The sequence below is a fragment of the Triplophysa dalaica genome, chromosome 13, assembly GCF_015846415.1.
Source record: "Triplophysa dalaica isolate WHDGS20190420 chromosome 13, ASM1584641v1, whole genome shotgun sequence".
NCBI classification, from domain to species: domain Eukaryota; kingdom Metazoa; phylum Chordata; class Actinopteri; order Cypriniformes; family Nemacheilidae; genus Triplophysa; species Triplophysa dalaica.
This window is the reverse complement of record NC_079554.1, coordinates 5,403,065-5,426,456: the sequence shown is the minus strand read 5'-3', so window position 1 is coordinate 5,426,456 and position 23,392 is coordinate 5,403,065. Positions and strand designations below refer to the sequence as shown.

General features: G+C 46.1%; 1 protein-coding gene across 1 annotated transcript; it reads right to left on the bottom strand.

Moving 5' to 3' along the window:
* Window positions 1-19,749: 19,749 nt before the first annotated feature.
* LOC130434952 (alpha-1-antitrypsin homolog) lies at window positions 19,750-21,821 on the bottom strand. The gene is made up of 4 exons (XM_056765381.1): window positions 21,125-21,821; window positions 20,756-21,026; window positions 20,507-20,654; window positions 19,750-20,380 (listed from the first exon to the last, which is right to left on the bottom strand). Exons 1-4 carry the CDS (start codon window positions 21,795-21,797, stop codon window positions 20,192-20,194), a joined length of 1,281 nt encoding a protein of 426 aa, XP_056621359.1. The 5' UTR covers window positions 21,798-21,821; the 3' UTR covers window positions 19,750-20,191.
* Window positions 21,822-23,392: the final 1,571 nt, after the last annotated feature.

The window sequence follows — 23,392 nt, the reverse complement described above, 5'->3', positions numbered from 1 at the left end:
GCCATTTGTATCTCTTTACACCGCATGCCCTCGTCACATTTACAACTGGTTCAAAATGCTGCAGCACATTTCTTAATGGGAAGCGGGAGCATATCACCCCTATTTTAGTACATCTGCATTGCAAATTTAGAATTGAGTGCAAGGTTTGTATTTAAAGCCTTGCATGGTTTGGCTCCAGTTTATATCTCAGACCTTATTTCTCCATATTCACCTCAGAGATCTCTTAGATCTTCCTCTGAAAATCTTTTAACTGTCCCTTTATCTCATTTTAAATCTAAAGGTGATAGAGCATTTTCTGTTTTTGCCCCTAAGCTGTGGAAAATCTTTGTTTTCCTCTTCCCTATCTGGATTTAAAAGATTCTTTAAAACATATCTCTTTTCTCAGGCCTTTTCATAGGTGTTGTATATGCTGGTCTTAGTGAGTTAATTTTCTTGTTTCTGTTTTTACCTGGTTTAATGTTGTTTCTTTTAAATTTGTTTTCCTCTTTTTATTTTTTACCATTGTACTATGTTATTGTGAAGGTGCTATCTAAATAAAAATGACCTTGACCTCAAGTCGGTCAAAAATGTGCACCCAAGTGCCTAATACCCTATAAGGTCTGCACTTCCTGACATCACCAAATGTGGACTCAGAGAAGGTCCTCTCTCCTCTCTCCCCTCTTCATCTTCCTCTCACTTTTTCCATTTCCTTTGCATTCACTCCTCTAAGGCCCTGTCCCAAATGACACTCCAGTCTTTTGGACCTCCTCTGAGTGACCACTCAGAGTGCAGAACTATAGGGGACTAGCACGAGTCGACAAGGGTACATGGGAGTGCATTTTGGGACAGACTTGAGGTTGTCATGCCGAATAGAGGAAGCGATGCTTTCTAATTGCTCTCGCGGTAATTTGATGTCATCCGCTGATCAGTCTGCACAGCGCTACATGAAGTTGACCGCATTGTTGTCCCGTTTTGTTATATGTACATTTATTCATTTAGCAGATGCTTTTATACAAAGCGACTTACAGGGAGTTCTGGGAGCAATAAAACGAAATGTCACACAGGGGCAATAATACAATAGGTGCTAATACCAAGTTTCTAGTTTCCACAAAAGCCAGAACAATACCTGTTGAGAGAAAGAGAGAGAGGGTTTTTTTTTTTATTAATTTCCCTGTGAAGTATTTACAGAAGAGATGGAATTTTTAGTGTTATATGGGACAGGACATTCCGGTTTTCATAGTTCTGTATTTAATATGGTGATCGTGCCACCTGAGCAGTAAGCAGGAGATTCAGATTCATTCCTTCATTCAAGAGGAGATTTGTTTTCACTGACTGTACCACGTTACACATATCACAATGCACAATAAACACAACTTCAATCAATTTATACATAATTTACACCAGAAACGAATACAAATACCGCTCATATCCTATGCCACATATACACCACCACCTTAAAACACATGTACACACACATGATAGCGGCAGCAAAGAGATTTAATCTACGATTCTTGTGAGTTTGTAATTACAGATTAAATCTCTGTGCCAGAGTACCAGTGTACCTCACTTCTGTGCATTTTGGGTGGGGGACGCTTTTTTGTGTCAGTTTGGGGCTGTTTACATCTGGAATTAAGATTTGTTTGTTTGTGCAACAAGGCATGTATATTTCACTAATGAAACTATCCATACAGTTTGTGTAATAAATCTATTTATAAACATGGGCTATTATTTATTTCTTTAAAAAAATATTCATAGATATTTAAGGAACATTTTACGTTTCGTTTTCTAATTTGTTAAACATTAAATATATAAAGTTCTGTTGTATAGAATGTTAAACTGTTTTTCTACACATTTTTTAAAAAGGTAATGATCAGAAGTACAAATCAGTATATAATATGTGTTCAGTGAAAACGTTTTGAGTGTTAGACAACGTCTTGGTTACGGATGTAACCTCAGTTTCCTTATGGAGTGAACGAGACGTTGTGTCGAACCGACAGATGGGGTTCGCCCTTGAGAACCTATCACTTCCGGAAATCGATGTATAAAAGGGAAATTGCATGCTGCATTCATTCACCTTAGTTCTGAGGAGCCTCTCACGACTACTGCAGCGGTCGGCACATGTTTGTGGCAAGAAGGACACAAAGTCTTGTTCCCTCCATCAGGGAACTGAGGTTACATCCGTAACCAAGACGTACCCTTTCTGTCGGTTAGAGCTATATGTGGATAACTCAGAAGGTACCTGGCCTAAGGGGCAGGGCTGCTCTGCTCAGCATGTCCGCAGGAGATGCTTGCTTAGTGATGGAATGCCTGTTCTTCGCCCCGTGGAGGAATGAATGGATGCCAAGTAGCACTGACATTACCTATGGGGGGGGATGTGCTTTTGCAGGCATATGCCCTATCGGCTGCCGGTCCTACATGTTGTTGTGTAGGGGTCCACAATCCAGTGTGCTACTCTCTGTTTGGAGACAGCCTTCCCCTTCTGCTGACCTCCATAACAGACAAAGAGCTGATCAGAGCTCATGTAGCTGTGTGTGCGGTTCAAGTAGAGGCGCAGTGCGTGTACTGGACACAAAAAGGATGGGGTTTGGTCTTCCTCCCGAGTGGGGAGCGCCTGCAAGTTCACCACCTGGTCCCGAAAGAAAGTGGTGGGAACTTTGGGCACGTAGCCAGGAGAATCACTGGGCCCGAATTCTAGGCAATCAGGGGACAAGGAGAATGCTTGTAGGTCCCCTACCCTCTTGATGGAAGTGAGTGCTATCAGGAGAACCGTCTTCATCGTTAACTGAGGAAGAGCGGCGTCTCTGAGGGGCTCGAAGGGTGGCCTCTTAAGGCCTGACAGGACAACGTCAAGGTCCCAAGAGGGTATGGAGCGCAGACGAGACGGATTCCGCCTTCTCGCGCCCCTTTGGAACCTGATGATCAGGTCGTGCTGACCCAGAGACTTTCCAGCAACTGAGTCGTGATGAGCGGCAATAGCGGCTACGTAAACTTTCAGTGTGGAAGGGGAGAGGTTAGTCTCGAGTCTCTCTTGTAGAAAGACACGTTCCTGATCAAGCAACTGCATGGGTCTTCTCTGCGAGAAGAACACCAGTACGAGAAGGGGCGCCACTTATAGGCGTAAAGCCACCTAGTGGCCGGAGCCCTAGCCTGAGTAATGGTCTCAACCACTGCTGGGGTTAGGCCACTCAGCATCTCCTTGTCCAGAGGTCTGACCTAGGAACGTGCCCTTCCCCTGAGAAAGCAGGTCCGCCATCAGGGATATCGGCCAGCTGTGCGCCAGAGAATTTGTCCCGAGGGGGAGCCTCGGACAGGGAGTACCATAGCAGGCATCCTGTGTGTAACAAATCTCAATAAAATGGAAGGAAGGAGGCGGGAACCGGCAAACATTTAAACATTTAATAAAGTAATATAACAGCCGGCGGCCCCTCACGGACGACCGCCGGCGAACCAAACATAATATAAATACAAACATAACACAAGTTTGGGCCCGGTCCTCTCTCTTCGACGGTCCGGTCGCTCGTTCCTTTTATATGCTCCCATCTCCTACGTGATTCGAGGCCGGTGTGCGCACAGCTGGCGCTAATTCACAATTACTCACCGGACTCGAACCACGGTCTCGCCCCGCCTACTCTACTACACTGTGGTGTCCAGGGAGGTGATCATTTCTACTTGAGCCTGCCCGAACTGACCCCAAATGAGCTGGACTGCGCGGGGGTGGAGTGGCCTCTTTCTGCGTGGCGTCGACTGACGAGAGAAGGCGTCGGCTGTCTGGTTCAGGTCGATTGGGATGTGTGTGGCTCTCAGGAAGCGGATCACCTGGTGACTCCACCGGAGGAGGCGTCGGGCGAGTCGTGTTAGTTGCCATGAGCGCATGCCACCCTGATTGATGTACGCTACGGCAGCTGTGCTGTCCAACTGGACCAGCACATGCTTGTCCTGCACGAGAGGTTTAAGCCGCTTTGGTGCAAGTAGCACAGCCAACAACTCTGGGAATTTGATATGCCAGCACAAGCGGGGGCCCGTCCACCGCCCGACACTGCGTGTACACTTCACCCCAATCCTGCAGGGAGGCGTCGGTCGTCAACACGACGCGCCTCATGCCTGCCTGAGAGGGACCCCTGTCCTTAAAACGGTCATTGAAGATCAGGGGGTTAGGGTGCGTCGGCAGAGAGGCGTAATGGCCAAACGCCTGCTGCCAATGTGCCACGCTCTCCAGGGAACTAGACTCTGTAGCCAGTGTTGCAGCGGTCTCATGTGCATCAACCCGAGGGGTATCACTCCCGTCGAGGATGCCATGCCCAGGAGCCTCAGAAATTGTTTCATGGGGACACTGACTGGTTGAAATGTTTCAGGCAGTTCAACACTGGCTGAGTGCAACCCGTCACGGATCGACCAACCAGCGATGGAAGGGCTGGGGTTGGGCCCAATGGTATTCTCGGTCTCCCTAGGGTCTTCCCATGAGGGCAGCTTATGCTTCCGCCTCGGCTGCTAGCCTCCCCACACGCCTCTGTAGCTTTGAACCGCCAGCCTGACAAGCAGGTCTGTCAACGGTGCCGTAATGGCACTGGACCAGATGGCTGCTTGCCGGACCTGGATTATTTTACCCTGTTGCAAGTCTTGTCTATGGTGTATTATGTGTATCTGTTTTTCTCACCACTTTCCTCATGTTATGCTGTATTTTTCTTCTTAAATCCACAGTGTTACACTGTACTTGTATATGTGTAATGACAATAAATTGAATCCAATCTAAAGACGACCAGGGCTGCTGGGAAGCATACGATGCACGGGATCTCAACGGCCAGAGGGCAGCCGAGTCACGGCGGGAGGCTGTGCTTGATAGCCTCGGTCTGTTTCTTTACTTTAGAGAACTCCTGCTCGACAGTATCACCAAACAGCCCCCCCTTGCAAGATGGGTGCGTCGAGGAGGAGGACCTTCTCACCGTCACTCAACTGTGCAAGGTTCGGTCAGAGATGTCTCTCTTGGACCACAAGTGTTGACATTGTCTGACCCAAGGCCCGCACAGTCACATTGGTCGCCCTTAAGCGAGGTCGGTGGTGGTGTGGAGTTCCTGCATAAGCGCTGGGTCAGTCTTACCCTTGTGGAGCTCTCCCAACGCCTTGGCCTGGACCTGCAGGATGGTCCAACTTGGCCCTCAGGAGTGTAAGCTCGACACCAGAGATGCCGGAACCTAGACGCTTTGAGCCCCCCAGGTGGCTGGCCTCTGCGGTGCACTTCGACGTAGCCTCTATCTGCCCCACCATCGAGGAAAGAAAGGGTGGCCGAACTAGCTTGACGTGCACGCGCCGAAAAAGGGAGCGTTCCCAGGTCTCACTGAGTTCCTGCACTTCCTGTAAACATGACACTGGGGATGGGCACGGCTTGGAGCCGTGCTCAACCTTGAGTCACCATGTATCCCGCCACGAGCACTGGGAAAGGCATTGCGGTGCACTGCAACCCAATGCTCACGGCGGCCCGGGAAAACATGGCTGACATTCCGACATCCGCTTCTTCCTGAGCTCATTCCCGGAGGAGGGAGCTGCAAGGAACCGTCAGAGTCAGATGTCAGTAAGTCACCATGCTGCATGGGACATCTCATAATCATGCACCATTTCCGATATGTGGTTGAGGAACGAGACGGTAGGACCGTCTATTGGGGAACGGTCAGACGAGACGATGTGCGAATGGTCTGCGAGTCAGTGGCTCACGGATTTAACGCTCACAGTGATCCTCACATAACCCTCTCTGCTTGCCGTAGCGGACTGCAGGGATGTAGCCACTGCTGTCACGGAACGGGAGGCAGGCAAGGTGGTGGCTGAGTCTTGTGGGAACACAGTCCATGAAGCAACGTCTGAATCGTGAACCACCTGCGGTGCGGGTAGAACTTATCCACAACGGCTGCCAGAGCGTGCTGGAAACCCAAAACTTGAGGCAGCCATGGTGTCCGTCCCCCCTCCTCAATGAGTGTATTGCACCCATGAGAACAGTGGGACATGCCACGCTGGAGAAATTTGCTCTCTTAGAGAAAAAACGCGAACACTACTGGAACTGCCGAGGCGCCCAGGGGAAGTCGCCGCAGGAAGGGACTGCATCACGTTGTGAGAATCAAGCAGTAATTCGGCGTAGAGGTGAAGTCTCGAAGTCGACCATGTGTGAAGGCTCCGAAGAACAAAAGGTGAATGAATGCAGCACGCTGTCTTCCTTTTATACTCCGATATCCGGGGGCGGAGTCCGGCATGAAAATTTTATTCGCCAATTTCATTGGCCTTTTTCTAAACAAGACGAAGTGATGGATCAAGGGTGAACCCCATCCATCGCTTTGAGACAACGTCGAGAGACTGAAAGAAAATGAACTTCAGTTTAATAGTTCTTTACTGACATAAGAAATATTATACAGTTCATAAAGTTTGTACTATTAAATACTACAAAACAATAAGAGACGTAACATAAGAAATGCAAGTTATGTAATGAGAGGAAGCAGTGAAACCAAGTATAAAATAAAGCCCTATTTTAACAGATCGGATAACAAGCAGAATCAGAATGTATCACACCGAAGAAAATTCACACAACTTCTTAGAACAAAAGCATCAAACACCCCCCAAACCCCCCACTCAGACACCAACACTACCACTCATCCTTGTTATAACATTGAATTGGAGAGGTCTGTGAAGTTAACACAATAATCTATGGGAGAGATTCGATTTATAAATGACCTCCCCACATCAGTATTTCATGTGAAGGAAACGCACAAGATGATTTTACTCAGATGTATTGTCTTATTTCCCGGATGTGATGGCAAGGCTTTCGTAAAGTTTGTATAGCCTATACTTGTATTGCGTGAAATGATATATGAACGACCTGTCAGCATTTGAGACCAGTGATCCGGAACCGAACAAAAGATCACCACGATAGTTGGTCTCAAATGTTACGATGTTAGTTTGGGTAGGAATGGCTGCACGTCTAAATTAATGATGAAACAGATTCTGCTCACTGTGACTGGTTGGAGGAGTACTAAACTCACTTTGCTGGGAAATTTCACCTACCACAGGTCACAATAATGAGCGAGGTTGATCATTGACCAATAACTGTCTGTCTGTCTAAAAATATAATAATAATATCTTCTTCACTTTCTCCTTTGCTTACTCCAGCTTTAATCCTCCTAGTAGAATGGCCTTGTAAACTCAAAGGTTCATAGCCTTTGTTAAAATCAGAGAAGTACATGAACTTCTATCTTAAATGTATGCTTTTATATAAGAACAAAATGTAATATATTTAAAAACTTTTAATGTAGTCTTTTATATAAGAAAACATGGTAGTATACTTAGAAAAACCACCATACATATCAAGATGCTAATTAGACAGCATGATTATTGCACTCGTGTGCCTTAGGCTTGCCACAATAAAAGGTAACTCCAAAATGTGGGGGTATCCGGGGGCCCGAAAACCAGTCAGTATCTGGTGTGTCCACCATTTGCAGTGCAACACATCTCCTTCGCATAGAATTGATAAGGTTGTTGATTGGGGCCTGTGGAATGTTGGTCCACTCCTCTTCAATTGCTGTGCGAAGTGCTCGACCTGATTTAGCCAAGTGGTTGATGTCCTCAGGACAACATATTTTGTTGACCTAAGGACATTTTTTTTATAAATTCAATATATGTGGAGCACGCCATTGTGTAGTCCTAACAAAGAAAGTGGTGTACTATACTATACAACGATAACGTCTTGGTTACGTATGTAACCTCAGTTCCCTGATGGAGGGAACGAGAGGTTGTGTCGAGAACGACAGATGGGGGTTCGCCCTTGAGAACCAATCAACTCTGACTACTATAGAAAAGGCCAATGAAATTTGGCGAATGAAATTTGCATGCCGGGCTCCGCCCCCGGATATCCGGTATAAAAGGATGCCGGCGTGCAGCATTCACTTACCTTTTGTTCTGAAGAGCCTGAGAGCCTCTCACGACTGCAGCAGAATACGATACGTGTTTGTGGCATAAGGGACACAACGTCTCGTTCCCTCCATCAGGGAACTGAGGTTACATACGTAACCAAGACGTTCCCTTTCTGTAGGTCTCTCGACATTTTGTCGAGAACGACAGATGGGGTTGCCTATGGAAAACGCCACAACGCTGTATCGCGTCACAATCTCTAGCGAAGCGACGGTAACAAGCCTGGGCGTGTCAGCTCGATGCTTTCGCAAAACTGTAACCTTCCAGTGTGGTGGTCGGGGGGTTCCAGAGCTTTCTTGGAGAAAGATGGGTACAGCCCTGACCGGTAACCTTTCACGGACGGGGCCTTAGCTCTCTACTGGCGAGAGGCCGTCCGGCTCGGGTTTACACCGGGTGAGCGCAACTCTTAATCAGAGAAGCGCTGCAGAGGCCACCTCCTACCCGTGGGGAGGAATATGGTGGATAAGGTATGGTCTCGTCCTTGGAGGAGAACGCATGGAACGTGCGGACTGGGTAGTTAACCGCGGGGTGGAGGTCCACCCGGGGAAGTTCATTGGTTACCAGGAGTGGGAACCATTCTCATGAGGATACATCACACGGAACAGCCCACGGAGGTGGTGTTACAGACGTCCGGTAGCACTAGGTCCGGTTAGAGCTATCTGTGATAGCTCACATGGTGTCCCGGCCTAAGGGGGAAGGCTGCTCTGCCCAGCCAGCCGCCAGGGTGTGCTCGTTTAGTGATGGATCCTCCCCTGAGGTTTTTTTTCTCGATGGGAGTTTTGGGTTCCTCACCACCGTTTGCATATTGTTTTGCACTATCTGCCTGGCCGGGGGGGCTGCTTTAGAATTCATACTTGTATTAAATGTGTCTCATGTACAGCTGCTTTGTAACAATGAAAATTGAAAAAAGCGCTATATAAATAAAGTTGAGTTGAGTTGAGTTGGATGGAATACCTGTTCTTAACCAGTGTTTGGGTAAGAAGGGAGGTTGGTGAGATACCTATTCTTAGCCATATGTTTGGGTAAGAAGAGAGGTAGATAGCACACTGACCCAACCTGTTAGAGGGTGGAAAGGTGCTTTCGCAGGCATACGCCCCCCCGGATGCCAGTCCTACATGTCGCCACGCAGGACGTGGGCTGACACCGGGTTTACGCGAAGGTTGTTAACCCTTGCGAAGGTGTTTGGGCGTAGCCCAACCCGCAGCTCTACAGATGTCTGCTAGAGAGGCGCTTCTGCCAGTGCCCAGGAGGTGGCTAAAACTCCGTGTGGAGTGAGCCCTCACTGCCAATGGGCATGGGAGATTCTGAGATCGGAATGCCGTCGTAACGGCGTCCACGACCCAGTGCGCCAGCCTCTGTTTGGAGACAGCCTTCCCCTTCTGCTGTCCTCCAACAGACACGGAGCTGGTCAGAGCTTCAGAGATCTGCGTGCGGTCCAGCACGTACTGGACACAACACTGATCGGGTTGGGTCTTCCTCCCCTATGGGGAGCGCCTGCAAGTTCACCACTTGGCCCCGGAGGGAGTAGTGGGAACTTCTTGGGCACGCATCTGGGCCTGGGTCTCAAGATAACGTGAGAGTTTCCAGGGCCGAATTTAAGGCAATCCGGGGACACGGAGGATGCTCGGTGGTCCCCTACCCTCTTGAAGGGAGTGAGCGCCGTCAGGAGGGCCGTCTTACTCTGTGAGGAAGATCAGAACCTCCGAGGGGCTCTTGGGGGGCACTGAGGCTCCCCTGGACCACTTAGGGTCCCAAGAGGGTATGGATCGGAGATGAGGCGGATTCCTTCTCTCGCGCCCCTTAGGAACCTGGTGAGCAGGTCGTGTTGCCCTAGAAACTTTCCACCGACTGAGTCGTGATGAGTGGCAATAGCGACTACATACACATTCAGTGTGGAGGGGAGATGTTAGTCTCCAGTCTCGTAAGAAGGAAAACACAATCCTGATCGAGCACCTCAGTGGGTCTTTCTCATTGAGAGAGACACCAGGACGAGAAGAGGCGCCGTCTAGAGGCGTGTGACCGCCTAGTAGATGGGGCCCTAGCCTGGGTGATGGTCTCTGCCATAGAGGGGGAGTAGCCATCTCAGGATCTTCTCGTCCCGTCTAGAGACCAGACATGGGTGATCCAGAGGTCTGATCTGGGATTCCAGAACGTGTCCCTCCCCTGATAGAGCAGGTCCTCTGCCAGGGGAATGGTTCAGGGGGAGTCGCTGTCCAGAGCATCAGCTCTGAAGCCAAGTGCGGTTAGACCGGTGTGGTGTAACCAATAACACTTGGTGCTCCTGCTCCCTGACCTTGCACAGCGTCTGTGCAAGAAGGCTCCTGGGGGGGAAGGAGTGCTTCCGCCCATCCCGCGGTCAGCTGTGCGCCAGGATATCCGTGCCGAGGGCAGGGAATACCAAGTGGGCAAATGGTGGTGTTACGGGAGGCGCTGGGCCTACCCGAACAGCCTTCAAATGAGCTGGACTGCGCGGGTGGAGTCGCCACTCTCCACGAGGCATAAACTGGCGAGAAAGCACGTCGGCTGTCTAGTTCAGTTTGCCCGGGGTGTGTGGCCCGCAGCCTGACGATCTGTGTACGCTACAGCTGTAGTGCTGTCCTCGGACCAGCAAGTGCTTGTCTCGCACGAGAGGCCGTAGCCTGCTCAGTGCAAGTAGCACAGCCCACAACTCTTGGCAATTGATATGCCAGCGCAGACGGGGGTTCGTCCAACGAACCCGTTACACACTGCACCGCACCACTGCAGGGAGACGTCAGTCGTCACCACGACCTGTCTCATAACCTGCCCAGAGGGACCTGAGTCCGTCGAAAAAGTCATGGAAGACTAGGGGTTATGGTGCGTCGGAAGCAGGGCGTCATCACCATGCGCCTGCTGCCGGTGTGCCACGCTCTCCTCGGAACTCGACTCTGAAACCAGTGTTGGTGCGGTCTCATGTGCATCAACCCGAGGGGTATTAACCCGCGAGGACGCCATGTGTGCCAGGAGCCTCTGAATTATTTCAGGGGGACCGCTGTCTGCCTAAAATGTTCATTTCAGACAGTTCAACACTGATTGGGCGCAACCTGCGGACAGGTGCGCCGACATGGTGAGAGAGCTGAGTTCCATACCGAGAAAGAGGATGCTCTGCACTGGGGAGAGCTTGCCCCTCTCTTGGTTGACCTGGAGTCCCAATCGATCTAGGTGCCGGAACACCAGGTCCCTTTGTGTACATAACAGATCTCACAAGTGTGCCAAGATAGGCCAGTCGCTGAGATCGTTTAGTACCCACTCGCCTTCCTCCCCTCAGGGAGAAAGGGTGGTTTCCACGATCTTCGTGAAGACCGTGGAGACAGGGACAGACCGAAAGGGAGGACTCTGTACTGATATGCCTGCCTCTCGCACGCGAACCGTGGGAACGGCCGGTGTCGAGGAGGATCGAGACATGAAAGTAAGCGTCCTTCAGGTCGATTGCCACGAACAAATCCTGACACCTGATAGATGTCAGGACGCCCTCTGTGTGAGCACCCTGAACGGCAGCTTGTGAAGGTGCTCTGTTCAGGGTACGCAGACCTCTGGGGGCAACCCGCCGTCTTGGGAACGGTGAAGTGCGGGTCGTGATCCACTGAACATCATGGTTTTGAGGGACGAACTCTATGCCTGTTTTGCCAGAAGGGTGGTGACCTCTACCCGAAGTACGGAGGCGTCCCTGCCTCTGACAGAGGGAGAAATGATGCCCCAAAGCTTGGGAGAGTCTCTGGCAAACTGGATCGAGTAACCAAGACGGACCGCCCTCATTAGCCAGCGAGACAGTGTGGACAGCTCTCGAGCTCCCAGGGACTGTGACAGGGTGACCAAGGGGACGGTCTGCTTCATCATTCCCACGGGGGGGTTCGTCGGCTGGCGGAGCTAACCATGTCGCGGGGGTCCCCGGAGGGAAGGTTGGCTCCGCCTTTTTACCTGCCTGGCGGGACAGTGGCACGCACTGTCGGTTTGAGAGTGGTGACAGCCGTCGTATGTGTACGACCTCACGCCTCGCCAGGGTGTGAGGTCGGTTCGCCGAGCACAGTCCAGTGGAGTGTGCGATAGGCTGTAAGTACACCCGGGGAGAACAGAAAACTCTGTGAGTAAGTGGGCGCCAAGCCCTGAAAAGGGCCCGGCTTTGGTGACGAGGCAGGAGTCGTCCCGTACCGACCGATCAGAGCCGTGGCTGTGAAGGTTCGGGCCCGATGTTTTTCTCCCTTGGGTCTTCCCATCAGTGCCCCTTCTTGGGAGAAGGTTGTTGACGGGGTGGAGGTTTCCCCCTCGACCTCTGCTTCCGGGGTGCCGCCTGTGGGGGCACAGGAACCGGAGCCGATGTCGAAGGGGTCCTGGGTTGCAGGGAAGCAGACGTCACCTGAGATCTCGGAGGCCTGTAGGCGGCCGAGTCGCGGCGTGAAGAATTTTGACTAATTGCCACTGTCTGCTTCACCGTCAAAAACTGCTGAGCGCAGTCCTCGACGGTGTTACCAACAACCCACCCTGCGAGATGAGTGCATCAAGAAAGCGGACTTCCTTCGAGTCACTCTTCTGCACAAGGTACAGCCGGGGGAGTCTCTCCTGGACCACTACCGTGGACATCGTCCGACCCAGGGCCGGCGCCGCCACCTTAGTCGCCCGTAGAGCGCTGTCAGTGGCGGCACGGAGATCCTGCATTATACCCGGGTCGGCCTTACCCTCGTGGAGCTCTCTCCACGCCCTGGCCTGGCGGACCTGCAGGATGGCCACGGCGTAGAGAGAGGAGGCAGCCTGGCCCGCGGCAGTGCAAGGCTTCGACACCAGTGATGCCGAAGTCCTACACGCTTTGGACGGTAGGCGTGGCCGATTCCCCCAAGGAGGTAGCCGCCCGCGGCACAGGTGCACCGCAGGCGCCCATTCCACCCGGGGGATCTCGACGTAGCCTTTGGCTGCCCCACCAACGAGGGAAGTAAGGGAGCCGGAGCTGGTTTAACTGGAACGGTCCGTGAGTGTAGCGTTGCAAGTTTTACACAGCTCCTCATGCACCTCCGGGAAAAACATGGCACCTGGGGTGGGCGCGGTTTGCACCGCGCTCCGACCTCGGGAACCACGCATCCCCGCGTTAGCATGAATGACATCACTTCTGCTTCCTCCTGAACTCGACTGCTGGGGGTGGAGCTCGGATTCGGCAGAGTCGGATGCCAGTCTCCCTCCGATGCTGCGAGCGACATCTCATCTACGTCACACATCGTTTCCGAGTGTGTGCGTGAGGATCCGGACGGTATGCCACCGCCGGTTGGGGAACGTTTAGAAGAGCGAATCGGGGTGCGATCGGCCCGTGAGCACTTGACTGGCGGGTTTACGTTCGCAGAGTTCCCCATATCACTAACGCTGCTACGTGGGCTGTCATCAGGGCCGTAGCCACAGATGTCACAGCCCAGGTAGCAGACGAAATGGTGGCTGGTTCCCGTAGGAAGACAGCTACCCATGACCGCAACTTCTGAATGACAATCTGCCCGCAGCTTTAAACCAGCTTTGACTAAAAGTGAGGAGTTTTATCAATATTAGCTGACGGCTTCAGCAGGAATCTTTCAGTCATTGACGGGATGAGCTCCTCGCAGGCGAGTTGCCAACATTGAAGATGATGCGCTTTGCGTTGTTGTCGGAGGTGGGGGCCGCAAGAAATGTTGTGAATTTTCTTAAGAAATGCACCAATTGTATGACTGAATTGTGAACGCGATACGGTTAAAGGGAAAGGAACCACAAAAGTAGCTTAGAGACGTTAAGCAGGAGAACAAGTGGGTATACGCTAATATAGATCTTAAGAAGTCGTTTTACGCAAACAGCGCTGTGGAAAAAGTAAGCAAAGGCGCATGTTTGTCTATGGCCCCGACTACACCACTGGAGAACCCCTGCTATGCACAGGACTTCTACTGAAGTAGACGATGATCCTTTTGTGTTATCGCTCAACAATGCAGTCTCCGTTCTTGTTGAATTAACAGTTTCATTGTCCTATGCAATGTCCATGTCAATTTCCTCAGGGTTCCAGTGTCCTCTGTCCGGTACCAGGCGTGGTTCAACAACCTCAATGTTACCTATAAATGTGCTACTCAACATCTGATTAACATGTCGTTTTACACAGTTTCCATTTACATCCACCATATAAGTTACTGGACCCAACACTTTTGAAATTGTGCCCTTTAACCACTTCTCCCCTCCCCTGTAATTTTTTACCGGGCTTGTAAGTGTTTTTATATGGATCACTGTCATGAACTCTCATGTGAGACATGGCGTGGGAACCCAGGTGCAGGCAGAGGCAGGAACAAACAAGGAGGTGAAGGGGTTAACAGATTTATTTAACAAATAACAAGACTAACAAAACAGGTAAAACAAAACCCACGAGGGGGAAAACAAGACAGGATAATATATATATAAATAAAGACAAGGACACTAACCAACTAAACTAAGAAAACAAACACTGGATACAAACACTAAACTACACTTACTTTGACAAGGGAATACAGGAAACGGGAACAAGGACAACTTGGCATAGCGACGAGAACAAGAACATGTACAGCATTCAACGTACAAGAACACGTAATCACATTCAGCATAAACACATTCAATGCACGAGCAACAAGACAAAGAAACATGAGGGCTCTTTATAGGGGAAGGTAATTAACACTAACTATGAAACAGGAGGGTAGGGCAACGATGACACGACTGGGGAGAATATGGAAAGCCACAAGGGTCAAAAACATCTCTCCCCACATAAAACCATCAGGCAATGCCATGGCTCCACTTGAGACAAGAATAAAACATGACATGGTAGTGGAACCATGACAGATCACACTGTATAACCTGAGAGAACTGTGGCTTGACCAGAGACAATCTGGTTCGAACTGACCTTTTTAGAAATAAATCTGCAGGTGTCTTGTGAGTAGCAGTATGAGGCGTATTGCGGTAGCCATACAGAAAATTAGCTACTGCTGAAGTGATTTACCACCTCCTGCTTTGTTCTTTGCAAGTGCTCGTTTAAGGTTCTGCACCAACCTCTCAGGTAAGCCATTAGAGGCAGGATTTCAGGCCATGTAGCATGAGCATCCATTATCACTAAAAACATTTGCTGTTGATACTCAGCAAAATCTAAGTGAATTCTCTCCCATGGTGCTGATGACCATTTCCAAGTGTGTACAGGGACAGAGGCAGGCATACTTCTCTGTTGCTGACACACATCACATTGACTCACTAACTCCTCAATGTTTACATCAAGTGAGGGTCACCAAACAAAACTTCGGGCCAGTGATTTAATCTTAATCATACTCCAGTGATTATCATGAAGTTCTGCCAACAGTCTCCCCTGTAATGTTTTAGGTATAACTACCCGATACCCCCAAAGAAGACATCCCTGTTCAAGAGAAAGCTCAAATCTCTTAGAAAAATATGGTTTGAACATGTCGTCAGGACAATGTTTCGGCCAACCACACATCACATGTTCCTTGACCTGTGTAAGCACAGAGTCAATTTCTGTTTCTTGTGCAATTTCTGTTGCTTTGACTGGTAAGTCATCAAGGTATGACACTCTAAACACTCCACTGGATCTGCCCGAATCTTGTATGGGAAGTCTCGATAGCGCATCAGCATTCCCATGCAGTTCTGATCTTTTGTACTGAATTTCTGATCCGTACGGGGACAAAATTAATGACAATCTCTGCATCCTAGCAGCTGCAAGTGTAGGTACCCTTGTTGTGGGTATTTGAGCCTAATTTCGTTCAGTTATGGTCAACATTCTAGAAGCGAAAGGGATAGGTCTTTTACTGCTGTCACTCATTAGGTGAGAGATTACTGCACAACTCCTACAGGAGATGCATCGAATGCTAAAACTAATGGTAGCTCAGATTTAAAAAGAACTAGTACCGTATTTGACATCAAGTTCGTTTTACACTCAGAAACACTGGCTGCTATTCTCCGACCACACCCAGGGCACATCTTTATGCAAAAGCTCTGTCATGGGCTGAATGTGGGTGGAAAGATTAGCAATGATTTGCCATAGTAATTTAACAGAGCTAAGAAAGATCTGAGTTCTGTCACATTGTTTGGAAAGGGCTGCTTATAATAGGCTACCTTATGGTGTTGCTAGTACATCTGCAATTTTCCAAAAGATAATGGATCAGATATTGCAGGGGATGGATGGTGTCATCTGTTATCTGGATGATATTTTAATTACAGGACGTGACACACAATTAATTACAGATTTCATTTATTTTAATTAAAGGCGTATAACCTTAGAGTCCGAAGAGATAAATGTGTGTTTTTTCAAAGCAGTGTCTCTTATTTGGGACATATCATTGATGCAGAGGGGATTCACCCCATGAAAGAAAAAACAGACTCAAAATATAAAAAGCAATATATTTTAACAATATATTATAAACAATATATTTTGAGTCTGTTTTTTCTTTCATGGGGTGAATCCCCTCTGCATCAATGATATGTCCCAAATAAGAGACACTGCTTTGAAAAAACACACATTTATCTCTTCGGACTCTAAGGTTATACGCCTTTAATTAAAATAAATGAAATCTGTAATTAATTGTGTGTCACGTCCTGTAATTAAAATATCATCCAGATAACAGATGACACCATCCATCCCCTGCAATATCTGATCCATTATCTTTTGGAAAATTGCAGATGTACTAGCAACACCATAAGGTAGCCTATTATAAGCAGCCCTTTTTGGGTATTGATAGTTAGATAGCTCTTACAGCTTCCTCTAGAGGAACCTGTTGATACGCTTGAGACATATCCAATTTTGTGAATTTCTGACCTGCTGACAAATTAGCAAAAAGGTCCTGTGTTCTAGGTAAGGGATACTGCTCTACCTCCAACCAAGGGTTAATGTTAATTTTGTAATCTCCACATATGCGTACACTGTCATCCTTTTTTGGAATACACATGGGAATGGGAGCTGCCCATTCGCTGTAACTGACAGGAGAGATCACACCTTCTTCTTTTAACTTGCTCAGGTTCTTTTCGAAATTTCTCTCAAAGCATACGGTACAGTGCGAGGTTTGCAAAATTTTGGCATAGCCTCTTTCCTTACATGAAGCTTAGCACTGATTCCGACAGTTTTGTCAGAACAGTTCCCTTGCATATCACCTCCTCCGCAAACCTCTCTGGCTTGTGACTCCGCAGCGTTGTCGAATCTCTCTCTTTGTTGCTGGGGTGCGATGCGATTAACACGGATCGTTGCTTCTCGCGTCCCGCGAAGGTCTTCTTACCGACGGCGCACTGCTGTCTCGTAACACGGTAACATTCCAAGGGCTTATTCCATCTGGCAGGCTTGTTGTCGAGCTTCCCTTCCTGACGCAATCGACAGGCTCGCGCTATGTGTCCTCTTTTATCACACTCGCGACCGTCAACATCTTTGAATGTACAAGAATCTGGATGGTGCCCGTTTCCGTTGCACCTCTAGCACGGTTTTGCCACGTCTTTTTGTTTCACGGATCCCTTCTTTTCCACGACATGTGTCTTGTACGTCCTTGGCGTGAACGTATCTTTAAAACCATTAGCTGCGAAATACAGTTCTAGCCTTTCTAAATAAGTGTCAAACTGTTCCTCACTTTCATCAATGTGGAAATCCTCGGGCTTACCAAAAGCCATTTTTACTGACTGTCCGTAGTTGTCCTCTAACGTGCTGACTCTGTCTTCAGCCTCATCGAAGTTACTCATAACTCTGTCCTTTCCGTAACAATCTCATCCTCGTCACCAAATCTGTTGTGTCTTGGGGAACAGTCCCTTGGGAGAGATTACAAGATAGAACATGGTGAGAAACAATATATTCAGCAGAAAGATATCCATCCTGTTCCTAGTAGCCGTATAAAAAGTAATTACCAATTGACACTTGGCAATGTCCACATTTCGAGTCTTTTTAAAATACTTGAGGCAATCGATAGAAACGTTGGAGAAGGTTTTGCTATTTTGAATGTACATGTTATTATGCATCAGCATGATGATGTCTGACATGAGCCCCGCTTTGCAGCAACAGTCCAAAATTTGAAAAATCACAGACAATCGGTACAATGTACAGTTCTTTTAGGGTGTTTGAAGCAATCAGCGTTACAGACACAGCTACAGTCAGGATACTTAATGTGGTTGTAACCTTTATAACAGTATGCGCAAATGTAGTTTGTACTGATGAACGCCTTCAGATTAAGAATAATGTTAAAGTGCTCGTTGAGTAAATAGAGTAATATTGTTTTCAGATGATGTTCGCTCGGATTTAAAAGGATCTCCTTTGTCTAACATACCTCTTTATACCCTTATTCTAATTCTCAATATCCAATCATCTATCATAATTTTTGCAGCCACGAGACGAGACAAAGGAGACGGGAGATCAACTAAAGATCAACAAAAGGATGTTTCCGCAGTAGAATTTGAATTACGGACTTCTGGTTCTTCTAGTGAGCGGAAGCATTCTGGGAAATGAAGTCCTTTTCATAAGCCGCATTTACTCGCAAATCGACTACAATTTACAAGACTAAAATCTTTATGAATTTGATCTCTCACCTGAAGCAGACATGCTTCAACCTGCTTTGCAACCAATGGTGGGTTTGTGGAGGACGATGTATTGATTGAGCACACTATTTTATCAGATGCTCTTTTAAAAGGTTAAAATTCAAGAGGGGAATGAACCAGGGGTTATGTCAGTTTTCACTCTGTTGTGCAAGCTTAACCTTTACTCCTGAAAATGTGTATGTAAATATGTATTTAATGTAGGGCAAAATTATTTTAAATATGTGTTTTTGTATACTTGTAGTTATACAAAGTATAAAGTTTGATATCAATGAATAATATTTTATGCATAGACAAGTTGTTTATAGGAATTTTATTTTGTGTTTCTGTTTTCCGGCAAAGGCATTAAAAAACGAAATGAAAAATAGAATACATGAAAGCAATTTTTAAACAAAATAATTTAAAATTACGATTAATAGGAAGTAATATTTTACAGATTATTTGAGAAAGATGCATTTGGTGTGAACCAGTACAGTGCTCAGGTTGTAAATGGATGACTAATCAAATGTGTTTGGTTATGTTTTAGGGCTTTTTATGCCTTTAATGGGATAGCACAGTTAGAAAGGTGACAGGAACGAGTTGGGTGCAAATGGGGGAGCGTGTTCAGCATAGGACCATTGAGACGGGAATCGAACCTGGGTCGCTGTGAGCACACTGGCGCTATATGGCAACGGATTAAGCTCAGGGCTATCGGCATCAGCTAAACAAATCTGGATTACATGTTGGCTATACTGTTTAAGCACATCTGATATTTTATGGAACCAGATTCCAGGCATAGGTGGCTTTAGGACAAATCATTTGTTAACTGCTGCTGCTTCACACTTGTGTATATGTTTTGCTTTATTTTTCATTCATTTTTTCGTTCATTAAGGTGTTTTTTGTAGAAAATTGTTTCTGGATCCTGTCTGGTGGATTTACTTTTCCAACTCATTCTCTTTGGGTGTTTGGTTAGCCTGTTTTGTTTACATATACTTATACGTTTTTCATTTGTAACATGCTTTAAACACTGGCTGAAATAATAAATTAATTATAAACAAAAAAGTTAACTTTACATAGCTCTATAATTATAAGAAACACAGTCAAATGACCCGGATACTCATTATGTTGTAGTGTCAATGAATGTGAACCTGATTCCTCCAAAACATTCATTTGTATCTATGTGTTTTGTCCCCTTTCTTGATCTAAAATACAATTAATGCCAAGGATTGTTTTGCTGTGTTATTCCTAAAAGTATTTGTACTTCATCTGAAACTATTTTTACAGTGCTATTACTGCTTGCAGTGTAATTTGATTATTCAGTTTTATTTTAATACATTTGTTCTCAATGCAATTGACAACAAAACAACAAGGTTGAACGCATGTAAAATATTGTCATTAATTAAAATAAGTAATACAATTTCTGTGTAGTCTAGTAAGTAAATGCCACTGGATATAGACAGCAAAACATGAGTGTTGTAAGGTTAAAACACCTGACACCTGAGCAAAGGAGGTAAGCCAACAACAGAAAGCACTGAAGGGCCCTTATCAACCAACAGAACCCATATGACTGTTATAAATTGCTCTGCTAATGCTTATTAACTGATTAAATAATAAATTGAAATATTACACTTTGGGCAACTAATTTGACTAGCATTATAAACATTTATTGTGGCTTGCAATGAGATCTTTACAAAGATTAGCAGGCTTATGAAGATAGGTAGTAGGTTTTGCTTGAAGAAGGACATCACTCTGCTGGATTGTAGATCTTGCCCATGAAGAGGATACTCTTGGTGCTATCTTCTACAATCAACACCAAGAAAGGCCGGTTGAGGGTCACAGTGTCTGGCAGGGACATTGGCATTATTTCTATTGTAGTTACAGCTGCTGCCTCAGTGCCTTTCTCATCAACACTGAGAACTGCTTGATGGACAACCTGAAGAGTGGGTCAAAATGTGAGAAATGCTCTCTAGATATATTTAGTGCATTTAAATTATGTAAAATCTAACCTTTATTAGCATACTATGGCTGATAATAACAGAGACCGATTTTTCAAACATACCTGTGATGCCTTGACTTTGACCTCCTCTGTAATTCCAGTGAAATCTGCTTTGTCACTGAACGCATCAACTATTCCCATTCCCTCCAAAGTCTCTTTCAGCTTGAATGTTGCAGAGATGGAGAATTTGGGCATGAACAGGTCCACGGAGCTACAGGGCAGAAAGGTTATATATGGTCACACATGGATAATTAAGAACCATGAAAAGGTCAGAGTACAGAAGCTGAATTTTAAAGCTACAGCTAGTGATACCTTCTGAATAGTTTTTCATGCCAGTTCTTTAGATGGTGTCTGCAGATGAAGTCCTCCACCTCCTTCAGCTTGCCATCATCAGGAAGAATGATCATCATAGAAGCATTGCCTTTGTAGGGTACCATCAAGACTGTAATGTGGTTTTCATGGTCCTGATAGATGTCATAGCGCCCATTTCTCTTCATCATGTCTACTTCTACTGTGGTGTTCTTGTCCACATGGAATTTAGCTCTGTGTGTCTGCTTTACATCAAATGGCTTGTCCCATTTTCCTACAAGAACAAAGTGCAGCTCAAAATCAGTAAAAAAAAACAAGATTTCTACAAAGATCAGTATGTATATATTATTAATTTAAATGAAAGCGTTTCACCTCTGAAGTACATGTAGTTAATCAGCATCATCACCGAGCTTGGGTCCAAGTCCTTCACCATATCTGTTATTTTGTCATGGGTTTTCTTGGCAATAAACTTGTTAATCTCTTGTGCTGCAGTGTCAGGCTTGGAGAAATCAACACTGAAGGCTTCACTGCTATAGTAATGGTGAATGTCCTTAAGGAATTGATCAATTGCTTTGAAGTCTTCTTTGATGGCCACACCAGCACCAGCCTCCAGCTGCATAGCATCCTGGCTGTGTCCAAGCATGTGGAGCAAGTGCTCATAACCATCATTGACCTGTTGAGGTTGCAAATTACTGTAACCCAGACTGTTATATATCTGGGAATGAGTGTCACTCTTGGCACCCACAGCCAGCATGCTCAAAGCCATGGTGATACCAACAGGAGAGAAGAAAATGTTCTTGCCCTGGTTTTCGGGAAGTAAAGCCAGTTTCTTGTAGAGAGCAAAGGCAAAATCAGCATTGTGTGGAGCAAGTAGATGGCAGGCATCATTGCCCTCATGACTGGGGTGAGGTTCATTTTTCCCATGATGAAGATGGTGGTGGTGGTCGGTCGAATGGTCACTGTGGTCATGGCCATCATGGGGTGCAGCCCATACAGTTGCCACAAGCAGTGCAGCAATTACACAGCAGAATACCTTTTCTCTCATTTTCACAATACTGTAAAAACAAAGTTGAATGTATGTGGTTTTATCCATATTTCTGAAAAAAAGAGTTTTTATCTATAATCTAATAATTTAACCTCCCTTTTATAAATTGCTTTGAATAAAAGCATCTACTAAATGTAACTTTTATATTTGATGTGGTAGGTTATACTTTAAAAACATGTGTTGTCAATTTTAATACATTATAAAACTAAAAAAAATACTTAACCTCACTTACCAAGTCCTGTTGACAGGCACATTTTTGGATTGGGCTTTGACAATTTATAGTTTTTCAAGCATCAGCTGAGTAACAACTTTAAACATTAACCAGTTTCCACCCCATTCTATGAACACAATCACTTACGGTTATCTGCTCTACATTAAGTGATGCAACACAGTTTTGGACTTCTGCATCAGGGGTTTCAATGCTGAAGTTGTGTGTTTGTTGGTTGAGAAAAATAGATTATCAATCAGCAATCTTGATTAAAATGACTGTTTGGAATCTACCTCTTTGATAAACTAGTCTTTAAAAAGCTGGCTGCTTGTTTTTATCCTGATGATGAATTGCACAGCAATCACAAGCCACTTGAAGTTTCCTTAAATTAACTAAATGGTCAACTTTAAAGGTAAATTTTACTTAATGGACCAGTGTGTCTTTTTTTGGATGATCGATTGACAGAAATTCAATATAATATATATAACTATGTGTTCAGAGGTGTTTAAAGACCTTATATAATGAAGCTTATATTTTTATTACCCTAGATTGAGCTATTTCCCTCTACTACATACATCTTGGGTCTCTTGCATCTAATTCTCTATGTTCTGTCAGCCGTCGTAGTGCTTCAAAAGGGAGGGGTGGAGTGAGCTGTTGATTGCAATTTGCAACCTCAACGCTAGATTTCACTGACTGTTCCTTAACACAGCATCACACTTCCCAGTGACACACAGTTCGTCATAAATAGATAAGAATACACTTAAAGTACATTTAAAGGGGTGATTCGCAGAAAATATGTGTTTTTCTTTGTCTTTGGTGTGTTATAAGTTGGCCATGCATGTATTAGACACGTAAAATTGCAAAAATATAAGTGTCAGATCAAAAGATGTATGTTATTTACAAGCGAATGCTCACCCAGACCTGCCTGAAATGCCTCGTGTAACCACACCCCGGTGAATCTACGTCAGATTGTAACATGATTTGACTAAGAACGCCCAAATGTATACATAAGAAAAGTATTATACCTGTCAGTACAATTGCTTTGGATCCTGATGTTCCAAATATGGTAAGAGGCGTTACATTTCCATGCAGTATTTGACCAATCACTACGCACTAGTGAACTGGCCAATCTTTTCAGAGCGATGAGCTTTGTAAAATATCAGCCTGTTTCAGGGAGGCGGAGCAAAGAGGTGATACAAACATGCACGGTATGTGGAAAATACAGCGTTTTTTAACCTTAAATCGTGTATACACATTGTATTACATCTAAAGCAAACAATAATATTTGTTTTAGACGCGTCAATTCACCCCTTTAAATCAACTGAAGAAACAATAGCATAAGTTTAAAAAGCATAGACTCAATTATTTATTAGAAAATGTACATGAA